Here is an 11,939-nt window from a genome sequence, read left to right as displayed (position 1 = left end):
AATAAAAATAACATTAATAAATTAAAATAAAATGTTGAATTGGTTTACAATTTGTTTTCACATTTAAACAAAATCCTAGTTTATTTGGTTGTAAAAATTTTATTTATATCAATATGTTTGTAGCGTTTTAATTAATTGATGACCAATTACTATTTATTGAACGAGTCTAATTATTGAGGGACACTAGTATTTTCAATGCTTATTAATATACTACGTCTCTAAAATGTTTGTATTTTGCAGCTTCGGTAACTGCTTTAGTGGTACCTGAAATGTCCTACTCAAGTTCAGAAGGCGAAGATGATTTTTTTGATGCTAATGATATTCCATTCGCAGGCAGCCAGTTGCCATCGCCCACGTAAGTTTTTCAAATTTATCAGATTTGTAATTCAAATAGCTTGGACACAATATACACAATAGTATACTTGTTGTTTCTGGTTATGAAAACTGGTAATTTTTATAGTTATTTTATTTATAATAAACAAAAAAATATAACATGGAGAACATTTTGTTCGATCATTAAGTTTTTGAGGCAAAATTTATAACAAAAGTTGGCACATGATTTTGTTTTCGAAGGCACCCTGGATAACGTAGCACCAGTCCTTTTTGCAACACTTGGTTGAAGGCAGTAATAATTTTTTTATGAAAATTTTGAAGATAGATTAATAATCACAATACTATTCAATATTCCGATAAGCGCAAAATCTAATATAAATTCAATGTCTTGAAAGCACTGATTTTAACAGTACTTGCTTAATCTATTAAATATATACAAGGTGATTAATTGAGATGGTGCACAATAAAGCACACATGCCCTAGCAAAAAGTTGAAAGTTTTGGAAAGAGTTGAAAGGAAAAATGTTTTTGTCCACCATCATTTATGTGATTCTATGAAAGAGTCTTTTTTTATTTCAGTTTCGTTTTTATTTTCTCACTATCCAAACACATTATATACAGGGTGAGTCAGTTTATAGTAGCAGGACAGGTCGATAGAAAATCCAATTTTATGATAAAAGTATCATCCACGCATATATCGAAAATGCAAGGTAGCGAGGTTAACATTTAATTTTTTAAAATAATAATTCATGCAAATCTTAAGGTACTATTAAAATTCTATATTCTGGGACTTATCGCAATACCACATTCAATAATTGAAAATTTGCTTTAGAAATCTAAAATTGTTTAATTTGAGTTTGTTGTGATTAATTTGCAATAAAAAAGTTTCTTGGAAAATCTCGAAAACGTTGCTGTAGCTACTACAAACAAGAATATCTTACGTAAATATGAACGGAAAATTGTTTAATTTAAAATCAGGTTGTCACAAAAAAGTAATTATTATTTAAGAATTAAATATTAGTGCTATATGGCGCCCTTTGTAAATTTTGTGATAAATTGGAAATTTACGTGAATTATTTAAAAAGGTGAAAATAAAAACTTTGCCACCCTGTATCTCAATAACAGAGCAGTTTTTAATATATGTTTGCATGATAATTTCATCTTAAAATTCGATCTTCTAAAGGCTGTTAAATTCCTGCTGCTATAAACTGAATCGGCCGCCTGTATTACATATACATATTGTCCAAATCAATTTTTTGGTTGCAATGTTGGTTTCGGCTGCATAGGACGTTTTTGTGGCGTAATTATTATTCTTTTTAATAAAAATTCTATGGTGAGGAGCTTGAACATCGTCAGAACCATTGTGCAGTTTCATCCTTTTGCCATACAAACCATTTTATTATTGAAATTTTGTCTTACTTGATTCGAGCTGCTGAATGTTTATACATATAAACAAGCTAGTCAGTTGAATTAAAAATTTGGAATGGAAAGAAATTTCAAGAATTATTGGATAACAAAAATGGAGTGGTTTCAGAGAGAAAAAATGAATCAAGGTATAAGTTAAAAAAATTGTATAAATCTATAAAACCACAAAAATTGTAATTCACGTTTCAGCGACAAATGAAAATTCCCGTTAAAAAGTGTATTAATATTTTGAAAACTTGAACTTTTCTGATAAACAAAATATCAATTGGGAAAAAAGCAATTTTTGTCAAAACTGTCGTTCAATTAACTTCGTTCTCGTACATAAGCAGATATTGAAGAGTATTGTCAATAAACAACTTTTATGATTATGCGTATATAGTAGATTACATAATAAATGTTGGACTTTATTAGTACCTTAAGTGTTAGACAAACAATTTACTATGATATGTTGGAATTTACGATCAAAATGGGTTGTGTGGACGAGCTGCAATATCTGCGGGATAACTTTCCGAGTATGTATTGCAAACGTACATATCAAATTCAACAGTGAACCCAAATAAAATTTTATAGAAATAATTTAAACCGACAAGATTCGTTTTACTTATTATTCATTTTTTTCTGCTTTGTAAGTTGCTATCAACGTGGAAAAAAACGTTGTGGAAAAGAAGTACTTTTGTTTTCCTACGCTTATTTTTTTATACCCAAATCAGTCCGTAGATTCTCTTGAAATTTTATTTAATGTTCCGCCAATGGTTGATCACCGCGCCGCATGCAATCCCCTTACCCTTCCATCCCTCTTTATAGATGTAGGCGTCGCGACGCAGCCCGTCGTTCTTCTAACCCCAAAAAAGCAAGTCAAATGATTCGATAAATCGTCTCGCCGCTGAGATTTCTGTGAGTTGGTTTATGTAAAAAATTGAAAATGTTGCTGTGAAAAGTGACGGTCATCTTCGACCGTTTGACGTTTGGTTTTGGGGTTGGAAAGACCCATTCAATGTGAATCGTGGCGATTGTCGGACATATTTTTGAAAGGTTTCGTGGTATTTGTTGGGGTAGATTGACGACATCAGATATGATGTCTGTTGTGTTGTGATTTAATGTTTTCAAAGAAAATCGACAATACGCGATACGTATTAGAAATTTCGTAGTTGCTTGAGACTTAATTATAAGTGACCCAAAGCTTCAAATATTTCTATTTAGTTTGCCTGGTTCATGATTTTCAAATAAATTCCTATTCCTAAACTAATAAAATATTAATTAATCGATTACTATTAATGTATGCGTTAATTATTATTGGAAGAGTTAAACAAACTACAAACTAAACCACTTAAACTACCAACTTTATGTTTTCTGCTACCTACATCTGTTTCTGGGAAAAATACTAATATTTTAAAACTGGATGGCTAATCAATTCTCCTAATATAGGAAACAAATTTATTATTGCTCGTAAGCATTATTTATCATGGATTAATTCTAAGCAGTTATTATTATACGAATTTTTCCTATTATTATACGAGTTTAAATAAAAAAGAAACGAATATCAAAATGTATTGATTAAACCCACGTGATTATATATACGAAATGTACTGAAATCCAGTAAAAGTCCTCACATATAGTGTTTAATCTTTTACTCTCCATTTATTTCATCATTATATTTAAATTATACTTTATAATAATCTATGAAATTATAATATTCAACATTTAGTATGTATTATTATAATCACATTTATCTTGCACGTTTGCAAAAATATTCGCGGTTCAACAGTTCTGTTATTAGATTTAGCTCCCAATCTAGATCAGTAGACGTTCAGTTGAAAATTGGACTAATTCACAAATTGTGACCAGGCCTATTTGGGTTGTTAACTTTTGCCCTATAAAAGCTTATTGCTTGTATAATAAAAGCTTAATTAATTCGCAGCTCGTGAGTTCAAGCGCAAATTATTCATTTTTTAACTATTACGTAGGGTTATTTGCATAGTACAGCATATTTATCATTCAATTTGTCATATACATATATAAATAAATACTGCTATTCGAGGTAAAATTGAATAAAATGTAATAATTTGTCAGTGTCACATGGATGTACAGAAAGTCCTTGCTTGTTTTAAATGTTTTAGTTGCAAACGCTTTTAGACTTACCAAATTTATAATTCTTCAAAATAGGATATAATTCAAGAAATTATATGAGATTGTATGAAAATATATGAGAATATTTTATGTAATGTATGTGTTACCAAAGCCAAATTATTAAGAAGTCAATAAATATTTAAACACACTTTTTTCTATTTGAATATTACTTGCAAATTGAAATTAGCACAGTACTAAAATTGAAAGCACAAACACACATTATTAGTCAAACTGCATGCATAATACCTATTTGACTAAGTTCAAAGTATAAAGTATTGAATTAAATTAGTAAAATAGCGTAAGCCCTTGCAAAAAAAAAAGTTTGCTAATTAGGTTTTCGTCTTTTAAATGACTGTGGCATTGCTAGAATAACTTGAGGTGCATAATTATACATTTATTTGAAGGAGGAAAAGTGAAAATGTATATGCTCAATCCCTTCCTGTTCGACATTGCAGAAAAAAATCTTTAAACATATTCCGAAGTATGCACCCATTTTTTACGTTCTGGTAAAGCCGCAAAGTGACCAACTTGCATAGTAAATTTTTAAATTTTAGTCAGCAAACAATTCTTCAAAAACGCGATGGGTCTACCAAATTTGAAAATATTTTATTTTTGATTAGATTTAGGCAAGCTTCATTTTTTTTAATTAAATATAAAATAAGGCAGACTATTTTCAGAAAAATGAAACCACTTTAGAAGCATTACTAAGACATTTTCAATTTTATTAGATAAACGGTAGTCAAGATTTTTCCATTTTTGCATGTTCAATTGTTCTATGCGTGTATTGATTTTATCTCGCAGCTGAGATATTGTTTTATAAAGTTTAGTAATGTATTGTTGCTCTCTAGATCAGTAATTCTCAACCACTGACGAAACTCTTAGAACTATTTATTTTGGTCACTGCCCGGTCCGACATCGCTCATGACATGTTTTATAAAAAAAGAACAAACTCTTTATTAAAACAATAATATTTGTGTGTTTCACTTACAGAACAGTCGGGTTTAAATCGAAAAGTATAATATTTACAACAAATATTGTAAATATTTTTGTTTATCAAGGATCTACCTTGATGTATTATGTTATACTGTACAATAATCAGTTAGAAGAAAAGACTGACTAACGTAAGTTAATTCAGGAAATGTTTAGTTACACTCCTAAATGTCGTAAAAAGTGTATTTTTTTAATATTTGTATGTGATACTTTGGGATAACTGGCAAACTTGCGACTAATTTATCTGCAATATTAAATATAGCTTTACAATATTTAATGCCTCTTTTAACAGCATTGAACAGTATCGTTGTTTCAATTATTCTCGGACGTTTAATTAAAGACGTTATGTGTCATAGTTAATTCCATAACATCATAAATTAACATTTGTAACACACGGCCCGAACTGAATTTCTTACCAGACATCGTTTTTCCTCCAGCGAAAACAAATTTCTTTTACGTCTCTTTTATGTGCAGTTTTGGAAGTTGTATTTATAATTAAGTCTTAAGTTCACAGCAAGTAACCATCAATCCGTTAAAATATTTACATTAAAAATGTACCTCAAAACTAATTGTGCGCCCTAAATAAGATAGTGAACATCAAAACAAGTTTTATCGGATTTCTTGGACACCTCAATGTGCCGTTATTGGAAATGAAAGCAATATGATGCGCCTTATTAATAGTCGTCTCAATTTTCGTCGACGAAGGTAAGTTGTATTATATATTTGACTGTGTAAGAATTAGCCTTAAAAACAGACCATTAATCTGAGTTTAAGCCTCTACAATGTCGCCTGTTATAATCGAAATGCGTTAAAACTACGCATTGGTCCGAGCTTCTGAAAGCAAATCAAGGCAATTAAATTTAGAATGATACCTACGTTTATTTCGAGGAAATACATTGCACCTGTTTCATGGCGTGAATTTTGCATGAACAATGACATTCATCCGGGTAAAAATTGTGTTAAAAAACTAAATTAAATTTTATATTCGTTTTTACTTTAAAATATTTTATTTTCATGTGAAATAGAAAATAATAGTACCGGTCAATTTCCCGGCACAAGATTATTATTATTTTATTTGAATTGGTTATTTTACGTTGAATAGTAATGAACTGGATTTTAGCAACGTGTATTAGCTAATGGATTGCTTTTAAATACGCTGTATTTTGTGTAAGTACATTTTTGAAATTTTGTTGCAGCAGCTTGAGATCTTTTGACAATGAGGGACAAACTCAGTTACCAGCGCCAAAGTCGATTCCGCCCACAGTTGTTAATGTGACCAATCGAGTGCCATCCGTCCGAAAAAGTAGGAATCCCGGAAATCAAGACGAACTAGATTATGATGGTAAGTTATTTTCCGAAAAATAAATATTGTTTAATCAAAAATAAATATCGTTAATAGTTTAGTTTTCGATTTTTATAAGTTTATAAAATAGCCTTGAAACTTCTTAGTGTGTCGTTGTTGAGAAAACATTTTACATTTTATAATTTGTTTTCAAGTACAGCTTTTTATTTTTTCATTTTGTTACCAAATTTGACACTTTAATTCTGAATACACCAAACATTTATTATTTAACGTAATCATTAAACATCATATTTAAATTTTTTACATTTAGCGCTTTACGAAGACGATGATGAACCCGATGTGGAAATGGAAAGCCATGGCTCCGTTATTAGGCATCTATTATCTCAAGTGAAAATAGGAATGGATTTAACCAAAGTTGTTTTGCCAACATTCATTTTGGAAAGACGATCTTTACTGGAAATGTATGCAGACTACTTTGCACATCCGGATCTATTCACATGGTAAGGATAGAAGGAGAAAGCAAAAATTATATTTACATATGATTTTTTAAATTTTCATAACACTTGATGGATGAATGATGTTTTTGGCTCGAGCCTATAAACGCGGCCCTGAGACTATACATAGGATCGTATTTATTTTGTTAAAACTTTTCCAGAAATTTCCATATTCGTAATGTGTAAAGTTTTTGAGCGACAATAAACAACATGAAAAACAAATATTATTCAACCTCTTTAGATCTTAGAAAGTTCTGGTTCAAACTGATGATTGAAAGGCAGTTTTTGAGGCATCCATCGAAAAAAGACTTAGTTGTTGTGCTTTATTGGCCTGTTACAGATTAGGAATTTTCTGATCAATTCTAATTAACAAAAGATCCTGCTAAGACGCAAAATATCCTAATGATTAATCAAATAATCAATCAGACCCGTATGTAAAGGGTTCTTTTCTCACTTTATAAACCTATTTTCGAAAACGACTTAATGTTCAGCTACGATATATTGAATAGTTAAAAAATGTTAGAATGTGAAATCGGTTCAGCCGATTGCTATCACTTTTTTGGTTTCTTACTAACCAACCAGCTACCGAAGAAACGAACGGAAACAGATAATTCGAATTATTAGGAATAAATCAATAGTGTTAATTGCATAAAATACGAATACAAAATTTTAAATACTCGTTATTAGAAACACGTCTCTAAATAATCAGATATGCGATTGAAATTAAAGAAAGATTCAATACGATATATTTTCGGATAGAAAAGAATTCGATTTTAATGGTTTTTTACTGGTGCCGTAGAAATCGACCTGTCCAGATTTTGGGAGACTACTAATATCTAGTATTTAATAGTGGAAATAATTAATCGAATTAAAAACAGTTACTGTCCTAATTCTCTATTCTCGTTCCTTCTTTTGTCAGTTGCTGATTTATTATACATAATTGTTCTGTCCGGAAAATACATCTCGTATTGCATCGTCCTTTAAAATCAGCAATTTTCTATTGGTTGTCCCTCCCTCTCTCTAGTCGCTGACAAATATTTATTCAGATTTGTTTCCGAAATATAAATGCAAATGATCATTCGTGATGGGTGTGATCATTCGTATGGGCTGTTTTAAACGTCGACGAAAACGTTTAACGAAATATTTACACTTAGACTTTTTTATTATCCGTCTCCATCCCTTAGAACTTGAAAATTTCTGAAAAATTCTATTTCATTTCATGATAGATAGGGCTCGGGGCAAACTACTGGAAAAGTAACAAGTTTTTAAAACTTGAAACTCTTGGAAAAAACACCTCAGTTTTTTTTTATTTTTCCCAGTATTCCAGATTTAAAAGACCCGCGGGACCGAATGGTCCAAGTAGTAAAATGGTATCTGTCATCTTATCATGCTGGTCGAAAAAGCTCGGTAGCAAAGAAGCCCTATAATCCGATCCTTGGCGAAGTGTTTAGATGCCATTGGGATGTTTCGGAAGACGAAAACGGGCCTTCCGAAGAAACAGTACCTGACGGCCCTGTGCCATGGTGTAAGAAAAGTCAGCTCACATTTGTAGCTGAGCAAGTTTCTCATCACCCGCCTAGTAAGTGGATTTCGTTATTAATGCTACAGTCCTTTAAAACATTATATATGTTCCAGTATCTGCCTTCTATGCCGAACATGTAAACAAAAGAATAAGCTTCAATGCCCATGTATATACAAAATCGAAGTTCCTCGGATTGTCTGTTTGTGTTTATAATATTGGTCAAGGAGTCGTATCGGTTAGTATCATTTGCATACAAAGTTGTTCAAAGCATTTTTAAATTAGTTAATACAGAAACAGTTTTTATTTCTAAATACGGGTATTATTATTTTTCCCTATTATTTACGTTTTCTGACATTCATAAATTTTATTTGAAAAAGGGTTGGCAAATAATCAAAATCAATAAAATGGTCCGAATCGACAGTTGATTACATCGCCAACTGTATCGGGATGATGCCTGCAGAATAAGTCTGAGTGCAATATTTTAACTCCGTTAACCACATTTTTTTCGACTACCAAAATTTCCCGAACTGTTTCTTCCAATGCTTTGTAGTAAATGTGTTTAGGTTTATATTGGCGAAATAATTAATCGGTTTCTCTGATTTCTAGGTACTTGATTACAACGAAGAATACATAGTAACATTTCCCAACGGTTATGGTAGATCAATACTAACCACGCCATGGATCGAATTAGGTGGAAGTGTCACCATTAGTTCTCCACAAACAGGATACCATTGTGATATTGAATTTATAACAAAGCCGTTCTACGGCAACAAGAAACATAAGGTAACCGCAGAAGTATACGGACCCGATGAAAAAAAGTCGTTTTTAAGTATTAGCGGAGAGTGGAATGGTTTAATGGAGGCCAAATGGGCCGACAAAGTAAGTTGCTATTTTTCAGCTATTGTCAGGCGTAATTTATTAATTTGTTATTAGACCGATCCCGAGCTATTTATAGACGTAAATGCCATAGAAATAATCAAGAAGCAAGTGAGGCCTATTAGCCAACAGGAGGAGAATGAGTCCAGGAAATTATGGAAAGAGGTTACCGCTGGTCTTAAGTTCAACGAAATTGATAAAGCTACAAATGCTAAGCAATCGTTGGAGCAGAAGCAAAGAGATGAGGCTAAGGAAAGGAAAGATAGTGTAAAGGAATGGCAAACAAGAGTAAGTCATAACTTTTTTATATATAAATCACAGCGCATCGGTCTCCAAAATGAACTAGCTAAAAGTAATTTAGTAAATGCGGTGGCCTAAACATTTAAAATTAGAGTTTACTTACTTTTTCTAAAGAATAAATATTTTTTTTTTGCAAAATTCAGTATAAATTGTGATGTGACCCAGGTCCACTATGTATATGTATTTATAAAATTTACAGACTGTATAAAGTGATCTATTTATAAAATGATAAATATATCAACACTACTTCTGCATATAATCTACGTTACAAATAGGAGACTCGGAAGTTTTAGACCAAGAAATTATATTACAAACCATTTTTCTACAAATATTTTTCAAACCAATCAATAAAAATATCAAAAGTTTCAGATCAAAACGTGCCATAACAATTAAAATAACGTATAGTTTCCAATAATTACCTAATGAGGTATCCTATTTCAGTTGTTTAAAAAAGTTGGGGATGAACAATGGTTGTACACAAGGCAATTAAAACAGCGGCTACCGATGAATTCAACGAACGCTACGTGAAGAAGATCTTAGTATTAGAGTTTTCCAGACCTGATAACTTTGCAAGTCGCTGGAATTTAAATTTTCATGATCAACAAGTAAACTGTGATAAAAGTCATGAAAATTTTGTCTATTCCAATTGTATAGAATTACGGTTTTAATATAGCATCGAAATTGTGTTGATTTCAGCATTGGTATGAAGACATGGAGAGACAAGGTTACTTAACTTTTAATTAAATATAGATCAGCTTAAGAAAATTAAGCTCAATTTCTTATTAAAACATAAAATAAGCTAATAACAATTTTTAGTTCCAAAGCATTCAATTTTGGAAATATGTAATTGTAGACATCACTTAGATGCAATATTTCTTACGTTGCCTCTAGTTTGCGAGATCCTCGTATATCGCTGTAGACTAATATTTGTCTCAGTTATTTTGTATTGTGAATGAATTAAATACTTTATTACCGTTGTCAGATAATCCTGCAGTAAATCAGTACAAATAATAAATATATTAGTGGTAATAACTTAATTTGTGACTATTCTTTTTTGCATAACATGAAATCAAAACGTATTAATTTAGAAACTCAGAGTCACGATCGTATTAAAACGAACAGGGATAAGCATAAAATTTTAAATACAGGAAAAAAAGTATTAGTACACGAAGCGAAATATGTTACCTGTTATCCGGCGGCTTAATAACTTTTAATATTGTCATCGGGGATAAATGCAACGAAATATTCTGATCTGATGTGTCATCGTAATGCGCCATAGATTATGTTTTTTTTAATTAACTTTTAATCTGACATATCAGTTATTGTTATTTATCTATCTATACTTCTTACACATAAAATCGAATTGTAGATTTTGACAGTCTTTGATTATACTACACAATTGTTAACAGGTTTTTGTATGCTATTTTGAAAACCTAATTGGTACTTAAATACCTGTTGTTTTAAGGGGTTTGAAAGTACTTTGGCGAAATGCCCAAACACGTACGCAATGTATTTCGCTTTCGGTGGACGCTGAAGTACTTGCTTTACCAAACTGGCTTTTGTAAATATACATACACTATAGTACTAACTTCAATCGGCAAAAGGTTGTCTATCAGCATTTATATTTTTTACTTTTTAATAAAATGTAAATTATTGTATATTTTGCTTAATTGCATGTAGTATTATTTAGCCAAAGTAATTTGGTTTTGTCACCTTTGGCATTTTAGTCTTAAAAGCAACTTGCCTAAAAAGTTATAGTACAATCAGAAACATTGTAATGTGACGTACTTCCAAGAAAATTTCCAATAAATATATGATATACTATTTTTCGTTGTTTATCTTCAGTTCTTCGGCGAATTAAGATTCCGCAGCTATTTTAAGTGGCGGCTCTTCGAAGAGATCATTTTGCAAATGATCCTTCCAATTTCCAAACTGTTTATTGATACTTCGCCCGGTGTTCTTCTTGTTCGTTCTTTTGTATCAAACCGGGCTGACAACCAATCTTGTTGGTCTTATACGGTTTACCGACGAAGTGAAATAAATCGCAAAGTAAAAAATGAACAGAACAGAACCCTAAACTGATAGTGTTAGAGATTGATGGTCGTAACGTACAATACGCTTCACGGTCAGTAGAGATTTTCGAAAAAACAGCACGCAGAGCCTTTGGAAATACGAAGAAGAAGCACTCCGCGAAAGGTAAGTTTTGGTCGCTCGCGTAAGACTTGCCTTACATCTGTAATAGTTTCCTGAAGTTGCAGATTTTACCAAATCAGCTTAGCACAAGATCTCCGGCATGTTCTAGGTACTATGGTTAGTCGTAAACAGTTTGTAGAAGATGACAAGGAACGAATTTGAAAGCAAGAAAATCTGGAAGAGCTTTTTGCTTCTTGCCGCGTTGCACAAACTTTGTTCAAAATCATGGCCAATGGAATATTCAACATTGTTGGCGCCAGAACTTAGTGTTCGTTAGAAACGCGATTGCAAAATTTTGATTTTTGGTCGAAAATTTAAGAGAGTAAAAATTTAAAAGTAAGAGGTCGATTTTCCCCAAAAATGCAAGTTCCTCAAAA

The 11,939-nt window shown here is 31.5% G+C and overlaps 1 protein-coding gene across 4 annotated transcripts in view; it reads left to right on the top strand.

The window, feature by feature from the left end:
• LOC109540507 (oxysterol-binding protein-related protein 9) overlaps positions 1-11,193 on the top strand; it is a 25,501-nt gene extending 14,308 nt beyond the window's left edge. For 3 of the 4 annotated variants that reach the window (XM_019908922.2, XM_019908920.2, XM_019908923.2), the window contains exons 8-15: positions 241-355; positions 6,071-6,216; positions 6,488-6,677; positions 7,991-8,250; positions 8,307-8,428; positions 8,800-9,072; positions 9,127-9,357; positions 9,811-11,193. In XM_019908922.2, the coding sequence (XP_019764481.2) occupies positions 241-355; positions 6,071-6,216; positions 6,488-6,677; positions 7,991-8,250; positions 8,307-8,428; positions 8,800-9,072; positions 9,127-9,357; positions 9,811-9,897 (1,424 nt within the window). In that variant the 3' untranslated portion in view covers positions 9,898-11,193. The remainder of the gene's footprint in view (positions 1-240; positions 356-6,070; positions 6,217-6,487; positions 6,678-7,990; positions 8,251-8,306; positions 8,429-8,799; positions 9,073-9,126; positions 9,358-9,810) is intronic. The other variant, XM_019908921.2, reaches the window with a different exon arrangement.
• Positions 11,194-11,939: the final 746 nt, after the last annotated feature.

Source organism: Dendroctonus ponderosae, unplaced genomic scaffold (genome assembly GCF_020466585.1).
Source record: "Dendroctonus ponderosae isolate FM_Combo_2020 unplaced genomic scaffold, Dpon_F_20191213v2 Dpon_F_20191213_6, whole genome shotgun sequence".
Taxonomy (NCBI): domain Eukaryota; kingdom Metazoa; phylum Arthropoda; class Insecta; order Coleoptera; family Curculionidae; genus Dendroctonus; species Dendroctonus ponderosae.
Note: the sequence above shows the minus strand (reverse complement) of the source record. Positions and strands in the feature narration are given on the sequence as shown.